The sequence below is a fragment of the Cornus florida genome, unplaced genomic scaffold (genome assembly GCF_030987335.1).
Source record: "Cornus florida cultivar Cherokee Brave unplaced genomic scaffold, ASM3098733v1 CherokeeBrave_3.0.0_Hap2_Chr11, whole genome shotgun sequence".
Taxonomy (NCBI): domain Eukaryota; kingdom Viridiplantae; phylum Streptophyta; class Magnoliopsida; order Cornales; family Cornaceae; genus Cornus; species Cornus florida.
Genome location: NW_026775581.1, coordinates 131,288,475 through 131,301,291, shown reverse-complemented (window position 1 = coordinate 131,301,291; position 12,817 = coordinate 131,288,475). Strand labels below are relative to the sequence as shown.

Sequence of the window (12,817 nt, the reverse complement as noted above, 5' to 3'; positions counted from 1 at the left end):
TTTAACATGCTTAGCTTAAAGATCTGTGTAACATGCTTATACGGAGTAATCGATAGGGCATTCCGTAGTTTGATTTTATTTTTTTCTTTTCAGGGCATTCAATCCCATAAATGATTGTGGTCATAATTAGAATCAGTTAACACTGCAAGAAAGATTTATGATAATACTATTTTATACTATTAACATAACACAAATTGATGAATCATTGAACAAGAATCATTAATCCCCAAAAATCCTCCTCATCATCAATCATAATCTTAATCACATTATTTACATATATATATATCCCAATCAGCATGGGCAAAACAGAGCCCCAAAAGTCATGATCTGCAAAAAAATGAGCTTACAAAAGTGATACTACAGAAGAAAAAAAAAAAAAAAAAATCTCAATCTCTCTTGTTGTTTCAATTAGATTTAAAAGAGGAAAGAGAGAAAAAAATTAGAAAAATTACTTCCACCATTCCAAAAGAGAGAGAGAGAGAGAGAGTCACACTGAGATAGGGAGTATTTGTCTGGTTAGGGACTCATGGACATGGTGAGAGAGAATAAGATAACAAGAGGAGAGACTTAAGAGAATAAGAGGCGTAATGGACTTGGGAGTGTTAATTGTATTGGACCAAGCTTTAAGAATTTGGGTTACTTATGCAAATATGAATTGACTATAATATCCCTTACTAATCGGGTCAAAACAGGTAACGGGTTAAACAGGTTCACAAGTGACACGTTTAATTAAACGGTTATAAACAGTTTACATGGGTTGAACTTCAAAACTCGAATACGACATGATTAACTAAATAGGTTAATCGTGTCAACCCTTTTTCGACATGAACCCGTTTATAATAAATCCATTACTCATTTAACTCGTGTCATATGCATGTCACGTTGATAGGTTGTGTCGAACTTTGTCACTCCTATCATTTGATAGGAGAGAATGGTTGAAAGAGAGAGAGTTAAATCTAGAATATGAAATGTTATGTTAGTTGAGAATTAAAGATTGAGAAAATATGATTTTGGTGACCAAAATGAAAAATAATTGAGAAAAAATGAATAGATCAAACTTTAAAAAAATTACAAATTAGTGACTATTTTAAGTTTAATTTCCTAAATGCCCATCTACCACAACTCGACTATGCTCTTCCACTGCCTAACAAAAGTGGTGAATAACTAATCGAATATTTCTAGTGCCATGTTACATGCGCACAATCCTTGTCCCTTGTCATCCACCACCACTTCCACTTCCACTTGCAAATGCTCAAAAAGTGTCCCATAAACGATTCCATCTTATAGCAAAACACTGTTCAAATGTCCAAAAAGTCTTCGATGTTTTCTTTTAAAAACAATTATTGTAATCCCAAACCACATTTCTCAATACTGAATATCCTTGTGCAATTCTAGCAATAATTACTCCAATTGTTTTTATTTCACTTTCCAAACCTTAATTTCACTTTCAGCCTTTCTATTCTCAATCCTTGTTCTCAGTAGTATATTTCTTCAGCCAAATCAACAATCTTTCCCATTTCCCATTTGTGACGCCTTATTTCTCATTCCCTATTCTTACTAGTCACTCATTTGGATATTTTTCCTCACATTTTACTATATGCTTTATCTCTTCCTTTAGCTATTTGATTTTTAAAAGTATAGTGTAAGTTCTCAAATGGTTGGGTTGCGGGAGCCAGAGTTTTGCACTTCTTCTTTCTCTTCCCTTTAACCACTAATTTAATATTTTTGTCATTTGGTACAAGCCACTGCCAAATATTGTAATTTAGTGGTATTTATTTATTTTAAATAAAAGATCCAAGATTTAAGTTCTCTACATTCTCTCACTAAATCAAGAGTAGTGCTATAAATCACTCCAACCGAGAATTTTATACAAGACTATAACACTACTCTTGATTTGGTTCGTGTTTTTATTTATTTATTTTTATCATATTCTTTTGTTATTAAATTTCAATGTTACTTTTTATTTTCATTATATATATATATATATAAAGCACTTTCAACCTTTATTTTATTTTTACATGGCAAGTAGAGGAGAGGAGGGGAAGGATGAGGTGAGTCACCTGGCCTACCCAGCTCACCCCGAAACCATTGCCCATAAAAATGCACACAGTGTTCCCAAAGAATAGAAGGCAAGATCACAAACATATTATAATAGCTTCCATATATACACAGTCGTTTTGGCAAAAAAAAACAAAGGAAAAAAAAAAGGAAGTGACTAAGGCTATAAGCCCATATCTAGAGTGGGCTTTAAATGGTAAATAAATGTTCTTCACAAGTCTATTGGACTGGGCTTGAGGGGTTATTGTCTTATTTCAACAGGCAATGACTAAAAAGCCCAGATCTAGAGACTCTGTGTGTGTGTGTTTTGTTTTTTTTTTTTTTTTTTAATCAAAATGTTTATCACATGCCTTCTTCAGGATTTCCACTTTTCGTATTAGAGGGTCCACGTGGGAATATTTCATCCTAACACGTGTCCCCTTGCTGCTTGTCTCCACTGAAGAACTCTCCCTACCCCCACACTCTAAAAAAACACACACGGCAACATGAATTCTGCAGCAGTTCGGGACACCTAGTAAGTTCTCTACGTTCTCTCACAAAATCCCTTTAATCTATTCTCTCCAAGCATCGCTGTTGTTGTTGATGACGACAATGACGATGATAATGATCTTCATATTTTTTGCTCTATATTCTTATTCAAATTTCAAGTGACCTCTATGTGTTTGAATAAATACCAATTTGCAATTTTTGGTATTAGGCCAACTCATTCTGACAACATTGAAGAACAATAATTCATTGAAATGAGTTATATTGCAATTCTATTTTACTTTTAAAACATACCCATTTCTAGTTCGTTGTTAATGGGCGCATTTGATTGAAGATTGGAATTAGTGGCCATGATTTTACTTCACTTTCTAGGTTTTAGTTTCTTGAATTTACTTGTTATCCCTAATTTCTATTGCCCTACTGGCTACTTGGATACATTGTCCCTGTTACCCACCTCTGTGGGCTCACTCATTTTTTTTACTCAATTTTTTTTTTCAACCATACTTAATTGATGCACTGCCCCATGCAGTTGAGATTGTTCCACATGAAGTGAATTTAAGATTTAAAATTTTCCGATTAAACGATGTTCTACTTTCAGAGATTAAAAAAAAAACCCCACAATTGTATTGGGGGAATTCTACTTCATACCATTTAAAGGTATAATTATAGTGAGGGGTAAGACTATTCACAGTGGGCTGTGTTTCTGAAAGGATGGAGACTGCCTATCATCTTATATATGCATTTCAGACCCTGTTTTGACTCATATTGTCTTTAAACATTTATGCATGCTTAGTAATTAGTATTCTTCAAATTTGTAATATGGACTTTGCATTACCCTCCTTAACAAGAGCCTCATATTAACTACATTCCTCCTCCCTTATTAAACACTAGATAAGTGTATAATTTATATTTGACACAGATTGTTGGTTTATTTTATTAATGATTACTCCTTGTGAAAAGTAACAATAAGGTTTTTTGGTTTTACTATTTGCACTATTCACTAAAGTGCAGTTTTGATTTTTCAGTGGCTTACTCATGTGTGGGCTGTGTAATTTAGTGGCTTTGTGTCCTTGTCACAATTAAATTAGATTAGATGCTATTGGTGTGAAAAATGTTGTTCCTGATCTCTACATTTTTGTTTTGGCGGTAGGAAGTCTTTACCATGGATTGTCCTATGATAGGCGCTGCAAGGTAAAGTTGTTTTTATTGTGTTTTTTTTTTTTTCTTTACTTTAGGGTGTAACTTTGTCAACTTATGCCAGTCAGTTTGTCTGTTCATTTATTTTTTTCTTTTTCATTGCAGATGTGTGACAACAAATTTGATTGTTTTGTCATATATATATATATATATCTATACTATTAAGAAGTTTTTTGGTCAATGATATACTTTCGATAACTGTAGAGATAAAAGTTGTGTTGATTACTACTTGTTTCATCATAATATCCTACCATATCAGCATTTCCGACTTATGTATAATTTTTACCTGATATTGTTATTTAATTTTCACTTCAACTCTTCAAATTTTGTATTGTGCTCACTTCCGTTCCACTGCAACTTTGACAGCTGTTCTCTTGACAGCCATGGTTGGTTTCCAAGGCATTCAAAAAAGTTTAATTTGGAGAATATCCACAGACTTCCATGTAATATGGCAGCGTGGAGTTCGAGGACGAGATCTCAAGGTTAAGTTACCCAAATCAAGCTTCTGTTGGAAAGAAATCGGTGCGTTGTGTGTCTTGGAGAACATTTTCCTCACCTTCAAGTCTGGAGGAGGAATTATCATCGCCAGTAGAATATTACTCGATTGATGATGAGTATACCGCTGAGGCTCTCTCTGAGGAGCTTCTAGAACGACCTTTGAAAAATGACGTGGTAAGCTCATTCTTCACCTGCCATTAAATACCTCTATATACTATGCTGAGAAGAGAGTATGTTATTTCTTTCACCATCTAATTTCTTTTTTCTACTTTATTAAAAACATTATTACATTGATGTTCAGATATCTTGATGTCCAGTATACAAATAGTTTACAGCCTAGTATATGCATGTAATACATTCAAATATCCCAACATATATATTTAGAACTTTCCCTCATTAATGAAAACAAATTTCGAGAAAATGGCTGACATGTTATTAAAGCCCTTATGGGGCTGGTATCACCATTTTAATCACCCGTGTTACAAAATCATTCAATTTTCAATTGTTACAATGAACTATTCGGTTAATAATATATCAGAACTAGTTATGGATTTGGAAGACTCTAGTTAAACATAACATACCAATTTAAATATGATCATTCATGTGGTTCTGATATGCTGTGATCTTAAATCTTTGTTTATATAGTTCATTTGTGGGAAATGAGGAGAAGTAATTTTATTATCATTGAATCCATTTTTGCTTACTTTTCTTTGTATTGAATACTTGAATTATTTTCAATTTTTTTTTTTTTTAAATTAAAAATTCTATCTATGTGAAATTAATCATTGAATACTTGAAATTTTAAAATTCTATATATGTGAAATTAAAATTGAAAAAAAAAAAAAGAAATTTGAAGGTTATGTAAATCGACACGTCGGTGCCCACAATAATTCAGTTAATTAAAAATTGAGGTTTTATTTTAAAATTATGCCAATTACTTTCAATTCAAGCTCTAATCCATAAAATATGGTCTTCTAAGTTAAACAAGTACAAACTTCTGTTGTCATTATCACCATCAACATCTTCTCAACCATTCTTCTACTCCCTAAGTGCGTGCCTGATTAATATATAGTATTCTATTGTTGGATTAGAACCTGAAAAAAAATATATATATATATATTATTTGGAGATTTTTTCTTACATTTTATATTCTTAATTTTTAAATTATCTATTATCTATGTTGATACAAGCCACCCAGCAAATATGGTAGTCTGGTAAATTTTTTTTTTTCTTTTGAAGTAGAACAAATCCTACTATAGATCACTCCAACCGAGAATTTTAGAGGGAATAAGTTTTAAAGACAAATGAAATTGAGTGTATGCTTCATTCAAAACAGACTAGACTGTTAATAAGACTATATAACAGTGACAACACTACTCTTGAATTGGTTTGTTTCTATTTTTTATTTTATATAATATCCTTTTGTTATTAAAATTCAATCTTGCTGCCAAGAAAAGTTTTTTTTTTTTCTTAATTTGACCAAAAAAAATATACCAAACCTTCAACCCTATTAAAGCTCTGATGTTGTGTTTGAGAAAATTAAATTGGCACCTTGAATTTGAAATTAAATGAGTTTTAGTTCAAAATTTTAATGAATTCTGATCCTAAATCCAAACCACAGTTTTGGTGCTATTATTTATTATTATTATTATTATTTTGTATTTTCAAGGTTAAGGTTTTATATTTTTTAGTTTGCTTAACCAAAAACAGTTTGTCCACGGAAGTTTAGTTTTATTTTGAAACCATTGCCCCATTAAAATGAATAAATTGTGCCCCAAAGAAGAAGGCAAGACCACAAACATATAATAGCTTAATACATATTCAGGACAATGACTAAGCCCATATATAGAGTGGGCTTTCAATGGTAGATAAAGGTTCTTCACGAGCTCATTGGACTGGGCTTTAGGGGTTGTCTCTTGGCAAAAGGCAATAACTAAGCCCGGATTCATAGTGGGCTTTCAAACGTTTTCCATTTGAAGATGGTGTGTAAGAATAAGTTGAACTGGTTTCTGAAGAGTTTAAATGAATGGATGAAGATCAGGCTTGGTTTGATTGATTATGAGATGCACCAGCCCCGGTAAGCATCGAACAATTTAGAAAGAGTGTTATCTTTAATGTGCCTTCCGAGTGTCGAACTAGGGGAACCTCGAGCCTCCTCCTCTATAGCATCTATCTCACGCCGCAACTCCATGGACCAACTCATGCGTGTCAGTCCATGCTAAACTTGTTCAATCTTAAATTTAACAAATATAATGTTCATGGTAAATGAATGAGAATGGTGTTCATTAGAAAGTATCACTTGCTTTTTAAACATTGCTTCTTTGGCCAGTCTTGTAAGTCCATATAGCATGCATTCACTGTGTCACCATTCATCTTCTTTAATACTACAAAAATTAGCAAATACACTGAAAGACGATTGACATCAATTCATAGGCTGGATTAATACAAAACTTTACTCTATTTTTCTTATTTGATAGACACACACCCTACTTAGAGAAATTGTTTGCATCAAAGAAGAGTCGAACCATAGACATGATGCTTTCCGAGACACCAGAGTCACGTGACTCACCCATGAGCCAACCCTTGGAATTAAGCATACTCTATATTACATGACTTAACAAAATAACAACTAGAGAAACACACCAAACCTGTCTGCATACCATACCATGCTTAGCAATAAACAAAGATAGTTCATATTAGATCTACAAACCACTGGAACCAGGAACATCTATCCACTGCAACTGGAGTTCAATCTCGCCACTCTCGACATTTTGCAGTCGAAGGAACATGTTCTGGACAACCTTGCCGTCCGTCCAGACAATGCAGCTCTCTTCTGCCAAGCAGTTCTCCCGGCTCGGTATTACTCTTGTGACGATGGTTCCATTAGCGACATTTCCCAACTGCATCTTTAGTGCTTCAACAAATGGTCCGATGTCCAACTCTGCATCTCCCATTTTGTCATCAATGGTGAATGTGTCCTTGTCATAAATAGACTGCAATTACAAAGAATAAAATGGTGTATAAATATGATTGTTAGAATTAATGATTGGAGAATTATCTTTACTAATCAGAACAACGAAATTAAAGTCATTCAAGAAATGCCATATTATTTTTCATGTCCATGAATTAACCACCAATATCAAGTGAGGTATACCCCATTTTGAAACTAGTAGCATTACAAGCTCTTTAAAATAACTGAAATACTTACAAGCTTAATTGGAATATTAGGATCTGCAATAGAGAGTGTCAAATCTTCATTCCACTCAGGATTGACGTCATTTTTCACTACAGGAGTCTTCAATTCCTGCATCAAATTTGAAATAAAAATAATATCCGTTAAAATAAATAAAGCTGAAGGTCTAATTATTATCCAAAATGAATGGAATATCAACTCTACCACCTACAAAGATTTGCATATAATACAACGATTTGAAGTAGAATCAAGCATTTCACAAGCTTCAAATTACACGAGACAAAAAGATAATGGATATTGTCTGCAACTGAAAACTAGCAGTTGACAGGTTAGCTTGTGGCTAAAAAACAGGAACAACCAAAATCACCCCATAAAAGAAACGTGGACAAACCTTAAAATTTAGTCCAGCTTTGTTCCGGCTAATTCCAGAATAGAAAATAATTTTGAAATTTCTAAATTTGTAACCTTACACTAATTGCAAGGGTAAAGTGTATAAAACACTCCTAAAAGTATACTCTGCATACCACTTTCGTCTCCTATTTTAAAAAGTTTGCTATTAATCTTTTTATTCTTTAAAAATTGAGCAAAAACATCCTTTGTAATACCCGTTTTGACCTTTTACTCTTCCGAAAATTTTCAAAGGAGTGTTTATGCAAATAATCTCATAACACAGGGATGTTATGTGTGCAAATTAACTATATTTAGCCCACTTTTAAGAATTTTCTCTCGCCTTTACAAAAAATAAAAATTTCTCTATATATTTCCCCTAACAATTGATTATCTTTTTGTACTATCACTCTTTGAATTGACGGTCTTACATTTCCTAGAACTTAGGGCCACTCATAAGTTAGAATGTTATGATATAAAAATTTCTTTTATTAGTCAAATGGAGAAATAAAAAAAAAAAAATTGTTCTCATAGTTGTAGATTAATGTACAATATATCATATATTCAAATGGAATGAAAATATCAATTCTTTCTATAATTATAAAAAATAATTAATATAGCTATCATTTTTCATTAAATATATAATTAAAAAAATTAAATTAAAGATACTTATTCATTATATATATATATATAATTTTGTACATAGCAACAAATGGGTGTTCAATTTTTATTGAAAAATCCCCGCATCACTGCCCTCTACTCCTTAAATTTTCACAGATATATATATATGATTCATTACATAGCAACACATGAGTGTTCAATTTTTATTGAAAAAGAAAAAGGGAAAAAAAAATACAAATGGTTGTTCAATCACCCCCAGTTTACTGCATTTTACCCTGGGTGTTGTCCTTTTTCGTCATTTCACAAAATGACTTTTTTTATAAATAAATAAAAAAAAAATGTGTAAATTGTCTCCACAAGAAAGAATAATTTGGACAAAGTCTATCTTAAATGTATGGGATGAAACTTATTTGTACACATTGATACTTTAAGACTGTTTATATTATGGGGTGTTTTTTTCACTTTTACCCCCTAATTATAAATACATAAAGATCATTAACAAAAAAACTCCAGAAAATAAATTAATACGGAGTATAAGGGTTCGTTTGGTTAGATAGAAATAGATGGTGGAAAGTGAAAGTGAAAGAAAGTGAAGTGAAGGAAAAGAAAATTAAGTTTCTATGGTGCATTTGGTTAGCGTGAAATTTTTTTAAGAAAGTTGTGAGAAAATATTATGTTGTTAGTTTGGATAGAATGAAAGAGAAAAGAAAATGATTGTACTTGATAAAATTGCCCTTATAATTTTAAATACTAAAAACATAAATAAATTTGAATAAAATTAATTCATGCATCAAATTTTGTTCTTGATAATAATATTCTGAACTTGTATGAGACACCAAGTCACCTGAATTACTTTAGTCAAATATATATACATATATATATATATGTGATTTAGACATTACAATTTATATAATAATTGTAAGAACTTTGATGAAATCGAATAAGATTAGAATTGTTTCACTATATATTTGTTTATATTAGAAAAACCAATACCAATAGAATTTTACATATAACAACGATCAGGGTTTTCTTTTTGAATTCAACTAAGATTATATAACTATAGAATATTTTGTATTTTTCTTTTTAATAAACGTATATATTTCCTAAAACTTATAATAACTTTAGTATCTAAATTCTAAAATCTAGTTGATATGTATATATACATATTGTAAATTAATATAATGCACCTAAAAAAATACCCACCATAAAATGTTGTATGTATATACCTATTTGAAAAAAAATAATAATAATAATTAAAAAAAATGCTAAAATAAGATCTCCCCAATTTCATGAGCTCATTTACCTTTGGGAAAAAAAAAAAAAAAAAAAAATGTCTTTCAAAAGAGGAGAAAAAGATAAAGAAAACCCAATTAATAATTAGGGGTATAATAAAAATTTAAAATATAACTTCACAACTTTCCTAAGAAACAAAATTTTTAATTAACTACTTTCGGGAATCCCAATTTTCTGAAAACTTTTTGTTTCATCCTAAACAAACGCACAAAAAATTTAAATATTTTTCAATTTTTTTCCTTTCTTACTAGTTCTATTTAACCAAACGAACTTAAGAGAACTCCAAGGAAAATCGAGTGGTCAAGGGACACAGGAAAAAATTCTAAAATATCGCGGAAACCATACCCTTAGGTCTTCCGCGATATGATGATGGGGCCACTTAAATGCATGATCCAATAGACTTTCTCGGCTAGAAAAAAATAATTATGACACATCATGAAAATCAAGCCTCACCCTTTGATTGAATTTATACATATACAAGAGTCAAGACAAGGAATGTAACATATATTATAATATTACTCATTTCTCGACAATAATAAAGACAAACAAAAAATTTGGGAACATAAATTCCCAGGAAAGAAGAGAAGATCAAAATAAATAAAAATAGTACTGGGACAAAATCACAAATAGTTTTACCCAAACCAAATAACTCTATAGGTTTATAACAATAATAGGCATATATCCGTGTGTAAAAGAGTAAGGCTATCAAGAATCTTAACCCCTTACCGCGGGATTGAAAAAACTTGAACACCAACTAATCAATTACTGTAATATCAAAATTTGCATCAAAAGCAACCAATTAAAGCAGCAAAATTGAATCAAAGAGTAAAAAAGATTGCAGAATAATAATGACCTGTTTGCCCATTCGGACAACAAGGTAGGCATCGCTGCTCGTGGAATCTCTGACAGCAAGGTTTACGCCTCTGTGGACGTGAATTCTGAGAAGACCCAACGAGTTTTCCATCTGAATTAAGATGGGTGTACTGGACAAGTTCAACTGGTTGCTTGCTGAGAGACTCGAAATGAATGGATGAAAGAGAATTGGTTTTGATTATGAGAGAGACTTTTGTAGCAGACAGAGTGGTTTTGATTCCTTGGTTTGACGATTCTGACCTCTTTTGATGTTTTTACTTTTTATACCAACAAATCGCACAGCGACAGTAAGTGGAGCATTTAAGTGGAGTGGTATGTTAAAGTCTTACAAAATTTCATTCTCTATTTGAGGTGGAGGTATAAGAGCATTTTCAATGCCTTCTCAAAGTCAAAATATAGTAACCGGATAAAAATACTACACTTCAACGAGTTCTCAAAACGTCTTTCATATTTTGAGATTATCAAAAGTATTTACATATATAGCAGCTCTCAAAATTTTTTGAGTGGTCTCTTTTTTGTTTTTTCTTACAGTGCCGTTTCGCAAAATATAACAGGTGGATGAAAATAATACATTCCAAATAATATTTTGAATGAAATGCACCATTGGAGCAGAATTGTTAAAATATAACATTTTAACACAGTATCTCCTCTCAAAATATAGCTTTGATATGGAAAAATAGCATTTTGCATTGGAGATGCTCTAAAGAGCTTTAGTTGGAGCAGGGTTAAAAAAAAATATAAAAAAACAAAAAAAAAGGTCCAGAATTTTATTTTTTGGGGTTGTTTAGGGGAATTTAATAATTTATATAGAGGGTTTTTTTTTAAAAAAAATAATTTCAGTGGAGGTAATTTTAAAATTTTATGCGTATAAATGTAAAAAAAATACAAATTTAAGGATATAAAATGCAATAATAAAAATTTTCAGTGGACTGAGCTCACAGTAGATCTGTCCCTTGGTGGAGGTATAAAGAAATCTTTATTTAAGGTGGAGCTATGGAGAAACATATGAAGATATAATCTGATCACGTGTTGATTACGTGAATGATTTGGCAAACTTGATTTTTGCTACTGCCAAAGTTGAATCGATTCAACTTGGACAATGAGTTTTTGAAAGTTGTGAGAAAGAATTTCCTAATCAATTTTGGTAGTCAGAAGACTCAAAAAAAAATGTGAAAATTTGAGAAAGAAGTTATACCTATTATTTTAGAGTTGAAGACGGATATGATAACTTATTGTAGGCAAGTTGGGGAATACTTGTCCAACAAAAAATTAAGTTTTGAAGATTGTATAAATAGAGATGGGTTTAGAGAGAGAAAATTGTAGGGAGAAAAAAAGAGTTAAGATTATGAGATAGAAAAGATTGTGTAATCAAGTTTTTGAAGTAAAGTTAGTTGTTCTTCACACGAACTAAGCAATTTTCCAAACCATGTAAATCCTGTATTTTTTGCTTATGTGTGTTTTTTTTATCTATTATATTTGTCAATTGTGTGTGAAAAACCCTAACAACTAGTATCAAACTTATGACGACAAGTATTACATATGGAAAGTAACTGGTCGAGAAATTTGATGGAAGAAGGCTTCGGTCTTTGGCGAGTTCGGATGCAGGATTTACTGATTCAATATGGCCTAGGAGATTCTTTGGGTAAGCAATCAGAAAAGATAGAAGATGCAAATTAAACGAAAATCAACTTGAAGGCAATGAGCGTGATTCGATTAACGTTAGTGAGGATATTAAAAATGACCTGGGCCGGGTACGATCTAGATTGCTAAGAGCGGGTCAAGTAAGAGCAACCGCTTCGAACCAAGTCTTCACTAGTCAGGCCCAGGATCGGGAAATCGTGTTGGAAGCCTGATTTCAGATAAAATGAATTGAGCTCATAACCAAGATGAGCCCAGAAGAACAGTCTAATGCAAAGAGTTAGTTAGAAAACTTCTAGAAGATCTGTAACAATCTATAAATATACTGAAAATAGAGGGAAAGGGGGTTGAAAGATTTTTGAAGTGTAAAATTATTCTTTCTAAATAGAGAGCATTTTTCTTGCATATTCAGTTAGCATATAATATTGTGTATGATGTGATAAAAGAAGATTTAACAGCACACTTGTGAAAAAAGCTAGAAAATCTATATATAGGCAAGAATCTCACCAACCGGTTAATATTAAAGCAAGAGTTGTATTCTTTCAGGAGAAAAGAATGGGTAAGCCTACAAGA

At 31.7% G+C, this 12,817-nt stretch overlaps 1 protein-coding gene and 1 long non-coding RNA gene across 2 annotated transcripts; one reads left to right on the top strand and one right to left on the bottom strand.

Annotated features, from left to right (window-relative positions):
• The first annotated feature begins 2,429 nt into the window (after window positions 1-2,429).
• LOC132283049 (uncharacterized) lies at window positions 2,430-4,543 on the top strand. Its single transcript, XR_009471929.1, has 3 exons — window positions 2,430-2,572; window positions 3,695-3,735; window positions 4,108-4,543. It is a non-coding gene; the product is annotated as an uncharacterized LOC132283049 (long non-coding RNA).
• A 2,135-nt stretch (window positions 4,544-6,678) lies between these two features.
• Window positions 6,679-10,900, bottom strand: LOC132283048 (protein C2-DOMAIN ABA-RELATED 1-like). Its single transcript, XM_059784928.1, has 3 exons — window positions 10,587-10,900; window positions 7,448-7,543; window positions 6,679-7,232 (listed from the first exon to the last, which is right to left on the bottom strand). Exons 1-3 carry the CDS (start codon window positions 10,695-10,697, stop codon window positions 6,942-6,944), a joined length of 498 nt encoding a protein of 165 aa, XP_059640911.1. The 5' UTR covers window positions 10,698-10,900; the 3' UTR covers window positions 6,679-6,941.
• Between the last annotated feature and the right edge of the window lie 1,917 nt (window positions 10,901-12,817).

What these genes read in the sequence shown, in the direction of transcription:
- LOC132283048 (XM_059784928.1), bottom strand. Translation starts at nt 10,697, where the DNA reads ATGGAAAACTCGTTGGGTCTTCTCAGAATTCACGTCCACAGAGGCGTA. An exon ending in TTGTCCGAATGGGCAAACAG is followed by an intron (nt 7,544 to 10,586) that starts GTCATTATTATT and finishes AATTTGATGCAG; the next exon opens with GAATTGAAGACTCCTGTAGT. An exon ending in CTAATATTCCAATTAAGCTT is followed by an intron (nt 7,233 to 7,447) that starts GTAAGTATTTCA and finishes TTGTAATTGCAG; the next exon opens with TCTATTTATGACAAGGACAC.